At 47.7% G+C, this 16,704-nt stretch overlaps 2 protein-coding genes across 2 annotated transcripts in view; both read left to right on the plus strand.

Moving 5' to 3' along the window:
* LOC140719203 (zinc-binding protein A33-like) overlaps nt 1-5,087 on the plus strand; it is a 28,099-nt gene extending 23,012 nt beyond the window's left edge. Inside the window, exon 6 of the mRNA XM_073033646.1 lies at nt 4,313-5,087. Coding sequence (XP_072889747.1) covers nt 4,313-4,845 — 533 coding nt within the window. The 3' untranslated portion in view covers nt 4,846-5,087. The remainder of the gene's footprint in view (nt 1-4,312) is intronic.
* A 5,604-nt stretch (nt 5,088-10,691) lies between these two features.
* LOC140721678 (nuclear factor 7, brain-like) lies at nt 10,692-15,160 on the plus strand. The gene is made up of 6 exons (XM_073036477.1): nt 10,692-10,740; nt 12,705-13,024; nt 13,103-13,198; nt 13,592-13,825; nt 14,681-14,703; nt 14,800-15,160. The coding sequence occupies exons 1-6, from the start codon at nt 10,692-10,694 to the stop codon at nt 15,098-15,100; spliced, it is 1,023 nt and encodes a 340-aa protein (XP_072892578.1). The 3' UTR covers nt 15,101-15,160.
* Nucleotides 15,161-16,704: the final 1,544 nt, after the last annotated feature.

Raw genomic sequence — 16,704 nt, forward strand, 5'->3', positions numbered from 1 at the left:
TGGGATACAGTACAATAGACAATAGACAATAGGTGCAGAAGAAGACCATTCGGCCCTTCGAGCCGGCACCACCATTCTGAGATCATGGCTGATCATCTACTGTCAATACCTGGTTCCTGCCTTGTCCCCATATCCCTTGATTCCCCTATTCATAAGATACCTATCTAGCTCCTTCTTGAAAACATCTAGAGAATTGGCCTCCACAGCCTTCCGAGGCAGTGCATTCCAGACCCCCACAACTCTCTGGGAGAAGAAGTTTTTCCTTAACTCTGTCCTAAATGACCTACCCCTTATTCTCAAACCATACCCTCTGGTACTGGACTCTCCCAGCATCTGGAACATATTTCCTGCCTCTTGTCCAATCCCTTAATAATCTATTATGTTGCAATCAGATCCCCTCTCAATCTGCTTAATTCCAGCGTGTACAAGCCCAGTCTCTCTAACCTCTCTGCGTAAGACAGTCCGGACATCCCAGGAATTAACCTTGTGAATCTACGCTGCACTTCCTCTATAGCCAGGATGTCCTTCCTTAACCCTGGAGACCAAAACTGTACACAATACTCCAGGTGTGGTCTCACCAGGGCCCTGTACAAATGCAAGAGGATTTCCTTGCTCTTGTACTCAATTCCCTTTGTAATAAAGGCCAACATTCCATTAGCCTTCTTCTCTGCCTGCTGCACTTGCTCATTCACCTTCAGTGACTGATGAAGATCTCTTTGTATTTCTCCCTTACCTAACTACACCGTTCAGATAATAATCTGCCTTCCTGTTCTTACTCCTAAAGTGGATAACCTCACACTTATTCACATTAAACATCATCTGTCAAGTATCTGCTCACTCACAGCCTATCCAAGTCACCCTGAATTCTCCAAACATCCTCATCACATGTCACACTGCCACCCAGCTTAGTATCATCAGCAAACTTGCTGATGTTATTCTCAATGCCGTCATCTAAATCGTTGTTGTAAATCATAAACAGCTGTGGTCCCAATACCGAGCCCTGTGGCACCCCACTAGTCACCACCTACCATTCCGAGAAACACCCATTCACCGCTACCCTTTGCTTTCTATCTGCCAGCCAGTTTTCTATCCATGTCAATATCCTCCCCCCAATGCCATGAGCTCTGATTTTACCCACCAATCTCCTATGTGGGACCTTATCAAATGCCTTCTGAAAATCAAGGTACACTACATCCACTGGATCTCCCTTGTCTAACTTCCTGGTTACATCCTCAAAAAACTACAATAGATTAGTCAAGCATGATTTGCCCTTGGTAAATCCATGCTGGCTTGGCCCAATCCTATCACTGCTATCTAGATATGCCACTATTTCATCTTTAATAATGCACTCTAGCATCTTCCCCACTACTGATGTTAGGCTGATGGATGATAGTTCTCTGTTTTCTCCCTCCCTCCTTTCTTAAAAAGTGGGATAACATTAGCCATTCTCCAATCCTCAGGAACTGATCCTGAATCTAAGGAACATTGGAAAATGATTACCAATGCATCCACAATTTCCAGGGCCACCTCCTTTAGTACCCTAGGATGCAGACCATCTGGACCTGGGGATTTGTCAGGCTTCAGTCCCATCAGTCTACTCATCACCGTTTCCTTCCTAATGTCAATCTGTTTCATTTCCTCTGTTACCCTATGTCCTTGGCCCATCCATACATCTGGGAGATTGCTTGTGTCTTCCCTGGTGAAGACAGATCTAAAGTAATTATTAAATTCTTCTGCCATTTCTCTGTTTCCCATAACAATTTCACCCAATTCATTCTTCAAGGGCCCAACATTGTTCTTAACTATCTTCTTTCTCTTTACCGACCTAAAAGAGCTTTTGCTATCCTCCTTTATATTCCTGGCTCGCTTGTGTTCGTACCTCATTTTTTCTCCCCGTATTACCTTTTTAGTTAAGTTCTGTTGTTCCTTAAAAAATTTCCCAATCATCTGTCCTCCCACTCACCTTAGCTCTGTGATAGTTCCTTTTTGTTAATGCTATGCAATCTCTGACTTCCTCTGACGATCTGGAATAGGATACAGAGTTGTCTGGGTGGAGTCCTGTGACCAGTGGTTGTTCTGCAGGGATCGGTGCTGGGTTCACTGTTTTTCATCATTCATATGAATGATTTGGAGAGAATGTAGGTGACGTGTTTAGTAGGTTTGTGAAGAACTCTAAAACTGGTGGTTTCATGGACAGTGAAGAGGTTATTTATTTATTTAGAGACAGTGTGAAACAGGCCGTCCCAGACCAATGACCCGCTCCACCCAGCACCCCAACTATTTAAAACCAACCTAATCACGGGGCGATGTACAATGACCATTTAACCTGCAAACCGTTATGTTTTTGTATGAGCGTCACAGAGTGATAGAAACAAACAGCACAGGCCCTTCAGCCCATCTGGTCTATACTGAAGCATTTAAACTACCTGCTCCCATCGACCTGCACCGGGACCATGGTCCTCCAACTCCGACCATCCATGTACCGTCCAAACTTCACTTAAATGTTTCAGTCGAGCTTGCATGCACCACTTGCACTAGCAGCTCGTTCCACACTCTCACAACCCTCTAAATGAAGAAGTTTCCCCTCATGTTCCCCTTAAAGTTTTCATCTTTCACCTTTAACCCATGACCTCTGCTTGTAATCCCACCCAACCTCCATGGAAAAAGCCTGCTTGCATTTACCGACACTGGGGTCCTACCGAAGAGCAACAGCTCACACTTGTCTGCATTAAATTCCAGCTGACACTTTTCAGCCCATTTTCCCAGCTGCTCCAGATCCCACTGCAAGTAATGATGGTCTTCCTCGCTGTCCACTCCTCCCCAATCTGAGGGATGAATCGGGAGCACCCGGAGGAAATGCACAAGATCCCAGGGAGAAAGTACAAACTCCTTACAGATGGTGTCGGAATTGAACTCTGAACTCCGGAACGCCCCGAGGTGCAACAGTATTGTGTTATCCACTACATAACCCTGTTGCTCATGGTTTATCCAAGATTACAACGAGATCTTGATTAATTGGGTCTCTGGGCCATTGGATGGAAATTGATTTTAATTTAGAGAGATGAGGGTGTTGCATTTTGGAAGGCAAACCAGGACAGGATTTACACAGCAATTGGGGGCCCTGGAGAGTGTTGTGGAACAGAGAGACCAGGAGGTGATTGTCTTCATCAGTCAGAATACTGAGTACAGGATCTGGGACGTCACGTTATGAGTGTACAAGACATTGGGAAGGCCACATTTGGAGCAGAGTAACACACACAAACTGCTGGAGGAACTCAGCAGGTCAGGCAGCAGCTCTGGATATGAATAAACACTCAATGATTTGGGCCAAGGTTTTGTGTGTGTTGCTTTGCATTTCCAGCATCTGCAGATTTTCTTGTCTTTATGATTTGGATCAGTCTGTCCAGTGCTGGTGACCTTTCTACAGGAAGAATGTCATCAAACTGAGAGGGTATAAAACAGATTTACAAGGATGTTACTGGGACGGGAGGGTTTGGGTTATAAGGAGAGGCTGAATATTCTTGGTCTTTTTCCTGGAGCTCAGGAGGCTGCCAAAGGAAACCGTGGAGGTGGATACAGTTACAACGATTTAAAATACACCTGGACGGGTACGTGGTTAGGAAAGTTTTAAAGGAATAATGGGCAAATACAGGTAAATGGAACTAGTTCATTAAAGCGAGTTGGTCGGCACGGATGAATTCTGCCTCTTTAAATGCCTCCAGTGTTTACTCACCCCATCCTCATCTGGATCCAGTTGTTGCTCCGCCCCTTCCTCGTACCGGTTTCCACTGCTATCTCCCGTCTTTCTTTCCGTTCGTGAGGTAAGGTCTTGGCTTGAAACATCGACTGTACATCTCCCTTATCACACGCTGCTTGACCCGCTGAGATTCTCCAGAATATCCGCTCTCCATGTTGAAGAAAAACCTCGGGAAGATGCTGATTGTCCGTCCGCTGTGCTTGGGTAAAACCCCGGGAAAGGGTCCTGTCTCCCCTCCCCCCCCCCCCCGACTGTACCTGAGGCCGAGCGGCCTCTCCACCGATCCCCGGGGCCGCGCTGCCCGAGTCTCCCCCCGATCCCCGGGGCCGCGCTGCCCGAGTCTCCCCCCGACCCCGGGGCCACGCTGCCCGAGTCTCCCCCCGATCCCGGGGCCGCGCTGCCCGAGTCTCCCCCCGACCCCGGGGCCACGCTGCCCGAGTCTCCCCCCGATCCCCGGGGCCGCGCTGCCCGAGTCTCCCCCCGATCCCGGGGCCGCGCTGCCCGAGTCTCCCCCCGATCCCCGGGGACTCTCTAATTCTCTGCTTCTCCCCCCAGTCTCTGTCACCCTGGATGTGGAAACGGCGAATCCGGAGCTCGAGGTGTCTGAGGATCGGAAGAGTGTGAGATACACCGAGACATGGAGGAATCTCCCTGACACTGGGAAGAGGTTCCCATACTGGCTTTGTGTGCTGGGATCGGAGGGATTCACATCGGGGAGACATTACTGGGAGGTGGAGGTGACGGGGAATCGGTGGTGGGATCTGGGAGTCGCCGCAGAGTCTGTGGAGAGGAAGGGAGGGGTCACAGTGAGTCCGGAGACCGGATTCTGGAGAATCGCGCGGGTTGATGACACGATGTGGGTTCTCACCTCCCCTTTGTCCCGTCTCCCTGCCCGTCCCATCCCCGGGAGGGTGGGAGTTTATCTCAGTTACGAGTCCGGGACAGTTTCATTTTACAACGCGGAGACCAAGTCCCATCTCCACACCTTCACTGGGAATAAATTCACGGAGAAACTTTATCCTTTCTTCTGGACTGGATATGAAAACGAGTGGCTGAGAATCTGCTCCGGTTCCGCTCCGGGTCTGTAAACGGGTCGGGTCCGGGACCGGAGTCAGGAGTAAGTCAGTGTAAATATAAATGTGCGGAGAGTGTGTGGTGAACTAGATATACCTGTCTGACTGCTCCTGTGGCTCCTCCCAAGACCCTGCTGACTGCCCCTGTGGCTCCTCCCACAGACCCCTGTATAAAGGCGACTGTGGTCTGCTGCTCTCCCTCATTTTCCCCAGGATGTAGTGTTGTTCTTCAGTCAATAAAAGCCGATATCTCACTTCCTAAGTCTCGGCGTGAGTTATTGATGGTGCATCAGAGTGAAATAAACATGATTTGAGAATTATCGATTCATTAATTTTAACTCGTTCACCGCATCCGTCAACGGAACAGAAAGACTGCGGATTCAGCAGCAGCCGCGGGCGGCGGGTCCTGAGCTCCCCGGCTCCCCCGGGTGCTAAAGTCCACCGGGACTGACAGGGTAACTGGGGCAAGTGGTGGTGGTGCTGACTGGCAGAGGGAGGTCAGGGTGAATCTTGGTAACACGGTACATGTTGTGATGGTAACACACAAAGCGCCGGGGTCTCCCAGCGTGTCAGGCAACATCTATGGAAGGAAATGGGCAGGTGAGGGGTAATAGCTGAGGGAGGGGTAATGAGTGAGCGGTGGAAATGTGTCAGAAACTGGGAGGTAGGAGGTGTCAGTGACAAGAGGGCAGAAGATTTTGGAATCTGACAGGAGTGGAAAGTGGACCCCGGAGTAAAGGGAGGGAGGTGGGGAGGAGTGTGTGGGTGATGGGCAGATGGAGAGGGTGGGGAGGAGTGTGTGGGTGATGGGCAGATGGAGAGGGTGGGGAGGAGTGTGTGGGTGACGGGCAGATGGAGAGGGAGGGGAAGGAGTGTGCAGACGATGGGCAGATGGAGAGGGTGGGGGAGGAGTGTGTGGGTGACGGGCAGATGGAGAGGATGGGGGAGGAGTGTGCAGACGATGGGCAGATGGAGAGGGTGGGGGGGACTGTGTGGGTGATGGGCAGATCGAGAGGGTGGGGAGGAGTGTGTGGGTGATGGGCAGATGGAGAGGGTGGGGAGGAGTGTGTGGGTGATGGGCAGATCGAGAGGATGGGGAGGAGTGTGTGGTGATGGGCAGATGGAGAGGGTGGTCGAGGAATGTGTGGGTGATGGGCAGATGGAGGTGGTTGGGAGGAGTGTGTGGGGGATGGGCAGATGTAGAGGGTGGGGAGGAGTGTGTGGTTGATGGACAGATGGAGGTGGTTGGGAGGAGTGTGTGGGGTGGGGGATGGGCAGATGTAGAGGGTGGGGAGGAGTGTGTTGGTGATGGGCAGATCGAGAGGGTGGGGAGGAGTGTGTGGTGATGGGCAGATGGAGACGGTGGGGAGGAGTGTGTGGGTGATGGGCAGATGGAGGTGGTTGGGAGGAGTGTGTGGTTGATGGGCAGATGGAGAGGGTGGGGAGGAGTGTGTGGTTGATGGGCAGATGGAGAGGGTGGGGAGGAGTGTGTGGTTGATGGGCCGATGGAGAGGGTGGGGAGGAGTGTGTGGTTGATGGGCAGATGGAGAGTGTGGGGAGGAGTGTGTGGGTGATGGGCAGATGTAGAGGGTGTGGAGGTGTGTGTGGGTGATGGGCTGATGGAGAGGTGGGGAGGAGTGTGTTAGTGACGGGCAGATGCAGAGGGTGGTCGAGGAGTGTGTGGGTGATGGGCAGATGGAGAGGGTGGGGAGGAGTGTGTTAGTGACGGGCAGATGCAGAGGGTGGTCGAGGAGTGTGTGGGTGATGGGCAGATGGAGGTGGTTGGGAGGAGTGTGTGGGGGATGGGCAGATGGAGAGGGTGGGGAGGAATGTGTAGGTGATGGGCAGATGGAGAGGGTTGGGAGGAGTGTGTTAGTGACGGGCAGATGCAGAGGGTGGTCGAGGAGTGTGTGGGTGATGGGTAGATGGAGGGGGTGGGGTGGACTGTGTGGGTGATGGGCAGATGTGGAGGGTGGTGGAGGAGTGTGTGGGTGATGGGCAGATGGATCAGGGGGAGAGAGACGATTAAACCGGAAAAGTGACAGAGGGAGCGACTAACTTAACTCTTTATTATCAAGTTACCTGAGAGAACCCTCCTTAAGCTCTCTGTCTAGGAGGCTGCTTCGAAGGTCTCTCTCCTCTGAAGCAAATACCATTCTTTTTATACCATGCAGTCATTACACAGATACAATATAGAACATAGAATAGTACAGCACAGTACAGGCCCTTCGGCCCACAATGTTGTGCCGACCCTCAAACCCTGCCTCCCATATAACCCCCCTACCTTAAATTCGTCCATATACCTGTCTAGTAGTCTCTTAAACTTCACTAGTGTATCTGCCTCCACCACTGACTCAGACAGTGCATTCCACGCACCAACCATTCTCCGAGTGAAAAACCTTCCTCTAATATCCCGCTTGAACTTCCCTCCCCTTACCTTAAAGCCATGTCCTCTTGTACTGAGCAGTGGTGCCCTGGGGAAGAGGTGCTGGCTGTCCACTCTGTCTATTCCTCTTAATATCTTGTACAACTCTATCATGTCTCCTCTCATCCTCCGTCTCTCCAAAGAGTAAAGCCCTAGCTCCCTTAATCTCTGATCATAATCCATACTCTCTAAACCAGGCAGCATCCTGGTAAATCTCCTCTGTACCCTTTCCAATGCTTCCACATCCTTTTTATACTGAGGTGACCAGAACTGGACACAGTACTCCAAGTGTGGCCTAACTAGAGTTTTATAGAGCTGCATCATTACATTGCGACTCTTAAACTCTATCCCCCGACTTATGAAAACTAACACCCCATAAGCTTTCTTAACTACCCTATCTACCTGTGAGGCAACTTTCAGGGATCTGTGGACATGTACCCCCAGATCCCTCTGCTCCTCCACACTACCAAGTATCCTGCCATTTACTTTGTACTCTGCCTTGGAGTTTGTCCTTCCAAAGTGTACCACCTCACACTTCTCCAGGTTGAACTCCATCTGCCACTTCTCAGCCCACTTCTGCATTCTATCAATGATACTCTGCAATCTTCGACAATCCTCTACACTATCTACAACACTACCAACCTTTGTGTCGTCTGCAAACTTGCCAACCCACCCTTCTACCTCCACATCCAGGTGGTTAATAAAAATCACAAAAATTAGAGGTCCCAGAACAGATCCTTGTGGGACAACACTAGTCACAACTGTCCAATCTGAATATACTCCCCCCCGCCCCCAACCATGACCCTCTTCCTTCTGCAGGCAAGCCAATTGTGAATCCACCTGGCCAAATTCCCTGGATCCCATGCCTTCTGACTTTCTGAATAAGCCTACCTTTCTGAATAAGTGTGTCATCCAGTCAGGATGGTGGAACTAGGGGAGGTTTTTCTGGTGAGGGACACTGAAGTTGAGCTTGGGGCTTTTGTTCGGGGGTAGATGAAGAGAGAAGATTCTGGAGAGAACAGGTCGTGAGATTCGATCCGGTGCGGGACCGTGATTCGAGGGTCCGGTGCCGAGACCGATTGAGGTTCGGTGAATATGGTGAAACGTTGAGCTCCAACTTGTGAACATTTAACTGTTTAATTAAAACGGCCCTTCTCTTTTTGTTTTTCTTTACTAACCCTTTAGTTAAGGTTCATAAATATATTTCCTTTATTTGAATGCAGTGTACTTTCGGTTACTCCGTGGCACTAATATCTAACAGGGCAGCAAGGATGGGGGGGGGGGGGGGTGGGAAGGTGTACCAGAGTGATTCCCCACAACTCCTGCTGGACAGTGGGGAGCGGCGAGTGTGCACTTGGCATCTGTTGACACACTCCGTCCCGACTGGGTGAAAGCAGAGAGTGAGAGCGAATAACTGGAGCAATTCCGCCCCCTGCTGGTCACACAGGGTATAAAGAAAATGACATTGAAGATTCATTGAGCAAACACGAGGAAATCTGCAGAAGCTGGAAATTCAAACAACACACAAAATGCTGGTGGAACACATCAGGCCAGGCAGCATCTATAGGAGAAGCACTGTCGACGTTTCCGGCCGAGACCCTGACGAAGTTAGTCCTGACAAAGGGTCTCAGCCCAAAACGGCGACAGTGCTTCTCCTATAGATGCTGCCTGGCCTGCTGTGTTCCACCAGCATTTTGTGTGTGTTGTTTTAAGATTCATGTTATTTTCTGCTTCAAGTCAAGTCAAGTGACTTTTTATTGCCATTTCGACCATAATTGCTGGTACAGTACACAGTAAAGACGAGACAACGTTTTCAGGACCATGGTGCTGCATGAAACAATACAAAAACTGCACTGAACTACGTAAAACACCACAAAAACTACACTGGACTACAGACCTGCCCAGGACTGTGTAAAGTACACAAGACAGTGCAGGCATTACAATAAATAATAAACAAGACAATAGGCACAGTAGAGGGCAGTAAGTTGGTGTCAGTCCAGGCTCTGATACCTTTTTAAATTAACATGTCGCTTGCCGAAGTGGGCCGTAAGGTCGGTCAGAACAAATCGAACATTCGCACAATAAAGCAGAAAGAAGCTGAAATTTTTCATCCTGCATATTATTTAGCTCAGAATGACAGACCATACTCTGATCACTTTGGCTTATTGGAGCTTCAGTAAAAAGTGGCATTGACATTGGAGTGGGACTGCATTCCCACACTGGTGCTACAGAGATAATTAATCGCAGAGCCATTAATATGAAAAAGCAAATTTGCAGCATATCAAGCAGATAAATGACAAATTTTCTGTTCTCATTGATGAATCAAGAAGCCTGAGCATTGAGACTGTCCTAATAGTTTATTTGAAATGTGAAAGTGATAAGGAAGGTGATCCCCATTTTCTGTTTTTAGATCTCATTGAACAGCCTGATCAGAAAGCTGAAACGATTGAACTGTCTCAATAACCGTGGGTTTGATGACTCTTACTTGAAACAGAACCTTGTAGCATTGGCTAGTGATGGGGTGAGTGTAATGCTTGGTGTCAAATCTAGTGTTGCTACAATTCTCAAGGAACATTACCCTGATGTGATAATTTGGCCCTGTCTTAATCACAGATTACAACTTGCAGTAGGTGATTCTGTGAGAGAAGTTCATGGAATAAATCATTTCCAATCATTTAATGGACAAATTGTACTCTGTTTACAGTAGATCACCTCTAAATCAAAAGGAACTGTCTGAATGTGTCTCTCAAATAGAACAACACATTTACAAAATAGTCTGTGTTCTGGGCACCAGGTAGATAGCTAGCTCGTTTCGAACAGTTTCAGCAGTGTGGCAAAATGATGAAGCACTGTGTTTTTATTTTGAAAAAGCAATGAAGGATGAATCAAGATCTGGGAGTGACAGAAAACGCTGTGAAGGTCTGTTCAACAGACTCTCTTCAGAACAGTTTCTATCGGACTGAGCTCTAATGTATGACACCTTGCATGAACTTGGTTTACTGTCAGAGTGTTTACAGAAACGCACTACTACGATTGTTTATGAAGACAAACTGATCCAATGGAGCATAAGATCACTGCATGGACTGAAAGAGCAACCTGGTACAAAAACTCCAGATCTGCAGAAACAGAATCAGAATCGGGTTAATTATCTCTGTTATATATGATGTGAAATGTGTTGCTTTCAGCAGCAGTGCAGTGCAGAGACATAACATCACTATGAATTATAAAATAAATAGTGCAAGTGAAGGAATAATGGGGGAATCAGTGGGAATCTCTGTGTCATCCCCGGCACAAAGACGATGGTTGTGGTGTTTGGAGCCGATCATCTCAGCCACAGGACATCTCTGCAGGAACTCCTCAGGACAGAGTCCTCGGCCCAAACACCCTCAGCTGCTTCCTCAACGACCTTCTGTCCATCGTAAGGTCAGAGGTCGGGATGGTCACTGATGACGACACAATGTTCAGCTCCATCTGCCAACCCTCAGGTAATGAAGCAGCCCACAACACAAATGCAGCAAGACCTGGACAATATCCAGGCCTGGGCTGATAGGTGGCAAGTGACAATCACACCACACAGTGTCAGGCAGTGATGTCTGAGGAGGGGATCTCTGCGAATCATGAGAATTGGGAAAATTGTTAAATATTTAAACTAGGTGCCTTACAATCTGGGGAATGATGGTAAAATTAATTAGACCAAGGGAGAAGGTGACTGAGAGGTGACGATATGACAGTCAGGTCAGTGATTAGACTGTGGACGTGTTCAGTCAGCAAGGTGAAGCTCACTGGATCAAAGGTAAACAGGTGGAGGTTGGATCGCAGACCACGGCAGGAGAGTTTATCATCAGATAAGGAGAGTCACGGCAGGAAAACAGGGTCAGAAATGAAGACAATGAATTACAGAGAGCATTGGGAAATGACTGTCAGTGAGATAGAGAGACACCACATAGAAATAATCAAAGGCTGAATACTACAGAGAAATGTAGGTTTCTGATGATTTTTTGTGAAATCCACGTCACCATTGTATAACAGAAACCCGTACGATTATTGACTCAGTGGAGTATCTTTGAGATCACACTCGAAGTGTTCCCCGATGTTCACTGTAACCGGGTCTGAATAAACTGTCTTGTTCCCGAAACTCACCACTGCTGTCTGGCAGGTTCTTTCTGTGTTGTTCCATCTGAACCGTATTTAAGTGGGAGACGGGTCCCCACACCCACAACCCAACCCCCAGCCCCTCTGTCCCTCGAGCTGCTGTTGTGGACGCTGCCTGATGAAGACTGTCAGACTCAGCGACGTGGAGATTGCAGAGCAACACACTCAAAATACTGGAGGAACTCAGGGGGTCAGGCAGCAGCTGTGGAGAGGATAACAGTCCTCGTTTCAGACCGAGACACTTGAGCGCAGTTTATTCCTCTCCATATGCTGCCTGACCGGCTGAGTTCCTCCAGGATATTGTGTGTGTTGCTCTGGAATTCCAGCATCTGCAGAATCTCCTGTGTTTGTGAGTGGAGATTCCAGCCCAGTGCCCCTGCTCTCTGGGGCTCACGGGGTTCAGGAGACAGGCAGGAGGAAATCATTTCCACATGTGGACCCTGTTCAGAACAAGTGAGACCGGACCTTTGGATCCGGGCCGTATGTGGTGAAGTCAAGCAGGGAAATGGAAATCAGGAGTTGAATGTTTTCCACACTGTGACGTACAATGTCCAGTCCTGTGGTGATTCCTGCAGACACATCTTTGTCATCGGCACAGCATCAGTCTCCTCACAGCACATTCTCTCCACATCCCGTGTCCCATACCATTAACTGATTTAATAGTTGCTATAAATTTAACTTACATTAATAAAATTATGCTATTATGCTATTAATGCTATAAATTTACATTAATCACCATTTTTACATCCCAGTCTCACTTTAGTCCTCCAGCTTTTGGAGGAACACCAAGGGTCAGGCAGCATCTGTGGAGAGAAATGGACAATCGACAATTCAGGTCCAGATCCTTCATCTGGACTGTCTGAATCCGGAATATCTTCTGTTTATTTTTCTCCACAAATGCTGTCTGAAACGCTTAGTTCCTTCCAGACTCTTGCATTTACAGTCCCTTGTGTCTCTCTTTTCAGGACTTGCCCGTTCAGTTCTCCCGTAGACTGAACCAAGCTCTTCTCTCCGGCTTTATCTATGTTAGACTTGTTTAATGTGTTTCTGATCGCTGCTGTGGAAATGAACACGATTCCTGCTTCACTGAAAAGGAACATTCATTCCCCAGACAGCAGCGCCCCCGGTGGGCAGCCGCGGTACTGCAGGCGTTCCGCAGCTCCCTGGAAGTGAAAGGACCCTGAACCAGGAAGTATCGGGAGTTAACATGGCTTCGAAAGGACAGGTCGAGAGTTTAACCGAGGAGGCAATTTGTCCCATCTGCCTGGATTTCTTTACCGATCCGGTTATACTGGAGTGTGGACACAACTGCTGCCGCTCCTGCATCACACGGTGTTGGGAAAGGGAGGAGAGAAACCCCTGCCCGAATGTAGAGAGGAGTTTGCGGACCGCACCCTCAGGGTCAATCGGGCCTTAGCAAATCTGTCTGAGAAAGCTCGAAAACTAAACCTGAATCCGAAAGAGGAGGAAAGTAAACTTCACTGCGAGAAACATGGGGAAGAACTGAAGCTGTTTTGTGAGACGGACGAGACACTGATCTGCCTGATCTGTGCGACTGCGCGGGAACACAAGTCTCACAACTTCATGCCGGTTAACGAAGCCGTTGAAATCTACAAGGTAAAACTAACCAGGTTTTGATCAGCTGTTTACTTAGTTGCATATTTTGGTCTAATGTCTTTACTCTCTGATTCCCAGGGTCGGGTTAAATCTTCCTTAGACTCTCTCACTGAAAAGAAATCAGACTTCGAGGAAATGGAGCAACAACAGAAAGAGAAGATTTCTGGAGTTCGGGTGAGAATTCCAGAGCAGAATTTGCAAATTCGCTGTGTACTTTTGTTCCCTTTAATGCAGAATAGCAGAATATCGCAGCTCCAGTAACCTGGGATCGATCCTGACCCCTGGAGCTGTCTGCGTGGAGTTTGCATGTTCTCCCCGTAACCAGTACCTTCCTTTAGCCGACATTGCATGGTTGAACGGTAAATTGGCGACTGTAATTAACCTTGTGACGTTGGGTGGTCTGTGAATCAGGTCGGGGTTAGTGGGTCAGAGACGGAGTATATGTTTCAGGGAGACGTGGGGGAATGTGATGGAGGGGATTGTTCTGAGAACCCGCATCGACTTTAATGGGCAAAAAGAAATAACACTAGTCTTAAATAGTAAACTAGCCTCTCCTTTCATTGACAGGAACAGTCACACAGCCTTCAGTCCCAGATCACATCCTATTTAGCTGAACTGCACCGGGTTCTCACTGAGAAAGAGCAGCGTGCACTCCGAGATCTCAGGGAAGAAGAGGAGAGGATTCTGAATCCAATGGAGAAAAATCTTCGAGAGATTCAAGAGAATTTAAATTCTATCCGGGAGGAAATCTCAAAGTTACAGGAACGGATGGATCAACAAGAAAATATCACATTCCTCATGGTGAGAGATTTCAGTTTGTTTCTGTGAATGTGCAGAGTCACAAAATGATGCATTTTATCTCAAAAACTTTTGCTGAAAACTGAATTCCACTATGTCGATGCCTAGACTGTTCAGAATTGTCATTGTCCCAATCCGGCCTCCCACAACATCTGTACATCTCAGGACAGTCTGCAACCTTCTCGGGAATGAGTTACTCTGATCAGAGCACTGAGCTGGTGATCGTTTCTGTGATTCCCACGTATAATATCCCCTGAGACTCAGAGTAACACCCAGTTACAGTCACAGGCTGTGAGTGTGTTTCTGATATTCTCTTCACCACATTTCCTGTGGGATTTATTAACAACCAAATGATGTCTTATCTTTGACTTCAAGGTAAGTCTCTCCTTTAACTGTGTAAATCTTTTTGGACCTTTTGCAATACTACTTTAACGAACGGAGTTCGCATTTGTCGTTTTAAGAACTGTTCGAGCTGATGTATCGCAGCCGACTTCCGGTTAAGTTAGTCATTTGTTTACTTTTGGGTTTTTTAGCAGTGTTTAATAAATGTTTTACTTGTGTCATAAAAACCTGTCTCATTGTTGCTGGATTGTAACAATCCTCCTTAACTTCATATCCAGATAAAAATACACAACCTGTCCAGTCTCTCCTGTAAGTTCCATCCTCTCAGTTATGGTATAAATTTCATAAACATTCCTTGTAGTTTCTCCCGTGGCTCTCCTCTTTCTCCATTCGTTTCAGTGGGAGAGAGTTAAGTGGGAATTTTCAGCAACTTGTAATAACTTGTCTCAGATTGCTGCTGTTCGGATGTCGATGGTCAGTCTCAGTCAGCTGAGATCTGTGTTTGATTTATTTCAGGAGGAAGCTCGTCGGAAGAGGAGGTAGGACATGGTCTTGACTGAAACTCTGTATGGATTTGTAAAATAGTTCAAATATCGCTGATGTTCAGTTTATAACTAGATGTATAATATTTACAGGATTGGTGATAATGACAAGACATTGTCAGTGACAGACGGTGCCCTGCTGGCTGAAAAATTCTATCGCCCCTATTTGTTCGATATTGCCTTGGGAGAACCGTTGGACAGCATTAAGCGAGGTAAAACATACAGATTCATTCCGGCACCAACCCCACCTGCTGGGAGGCATCACTGCCACATGGTCAGCTGGAGATGTCAGACCCTTGAACACACCAAACCAGGGGCAAATATACAAACAATTCCCTGGTCGAATCACTGCATCCTGATCCCATTTGCACTGGACAAATACGCCAATGCATGAGTTTGAATCTGAATACAGTAGCTCTGGAATTAACATTCAATGACTGACATTAAAGGGGATAAAATCTGGTATTGTCGTGGTTACTTGAAATGACTTGGAGACACAGACAATTCTTCAAGAAAATTAAACCTTTATTTGCAAACAGAGGCTGAGGCAATCGATGAACTTGTCACCGAAAGCCCACCGAGCTCCGGTGTACAGCATTCTTTATAGTAATTTCTTATCTCAGTTACATTTCGGTTTTATCAGCATACCCAATCAAGTTTTAGTTGCATATCATCTATATATGAATTAATTAATCGCTCTTGCCTAGCCCGCGGTACGTCACCATTGTTTTTCACCCGTTCGCATTGGGGCCTTACTCGTGGCCAAGATTATGTTTTCGAGACAACCTCCCTCACAGTACATTCCTGCTCGCAGCATCCTGTCCGCCACCGTTATCTCGTACTAAACAAAGGCTGAGTGTAATACATGGGATACATCGCAGCTAATGGTGTTGCAAAACAAACAGGTGTACTGTAAGTGCCATAATATGCAGCTAAGAGAGTACAAAGTATCTAGTGAAAACAACACATAACAAAATGTGCCTAGTAAAATAATACATATTAATATTCGGTACCTGGAAGTGATTACATAGTATAGTAAATAGCTAATACATAGTGATTATAGTTCAGGTATATATAATGATTATATCAGGTATATTTCTCAATAGTATCACTGTGGTGACAGGGATTGTCAGAAAAATACACCAGTCCTTCGAGCCTCTCACCCTGTCTGACCTGTCCGTGACCGCAGTCTGATTGACTCAGCTCTGCCCCCTGCTGGACTCGCCAGTCTCACTGTTGTTGTCAAACCACCACATTGAGACTGAGCCCGGACACACCAATCAGCATTGAACTTTTCCCTCTCACCTTCAGTCTCTGCCCTCTAGTTCTGGACTCCCCTGGAGTTCCCTGGTGTGACCTTCCAGCCCTTCTTACGGCAGCACCTGAGCCACCCTCCAGTCTTCCAGCAGCTCACCTGTGGGGAAATGTGAAGCAAATATATCTGCCAGAGTCTCTGCAAATTCATCCTCTGTCCTAATGAGGGGCTGTGTGGAGAGGGTTTGTGAGAAAGGAGACCCTTATCACCCATATTCATCCCCCTTCACCTTCTGTTTCCATCTACACACACAGTTCACCACAGGCTTTCCACCCCTCCCCCATCTGGTCCTGGTTCCATCTGCCATTCATCTCTCCCCTAATGGTTCCCATTGTCATAAACAGGAAAAAGTCTGCAGATGCTGGAATTCCAAATCAACAAACACAAAATGCTGGAGGAACTCAGCAGGTCAGGCAGCATCTATTGGAATGAATAAACAGTTGATGTTTTGGGCTGTGATCCTTTTTCAGGACTAAAATTGAAGGGGGGAGATGCCAGAATAAAAAGGTGGGGAGAGGGGAGAGAGGCTAGCGAGAATGTGATAGGTGAAGCCGGGGGGTGGGAAAGCTAAAGGGCTGGAGAGGAAGGAATCTGATCGGAGAGGGGAGTGGACCATAAGAGAAAGGGAAGGAGGAGGGGACCCAGGGAGTAGTGATAAGGAGGTGAGAAGAGGTTAAAGGCCA

The sequence above is a fragment of the Hemitrygon akajei genome, chromosome 2 (assembly GCF_048418815.1).
Source record: "Hemitrygon akajei chromosome 2, sHemAka1.3, whole genome shotgun sequence".
In the NCBI taxonomy this organism is placed as follows: domain Eukaryota; kingdom Metazoa; phylum Chordata; class Chondrichthyes; order Myliobatiformes; family Dasyatidae; genus Hemitrygon; species Hemitrygon akajei.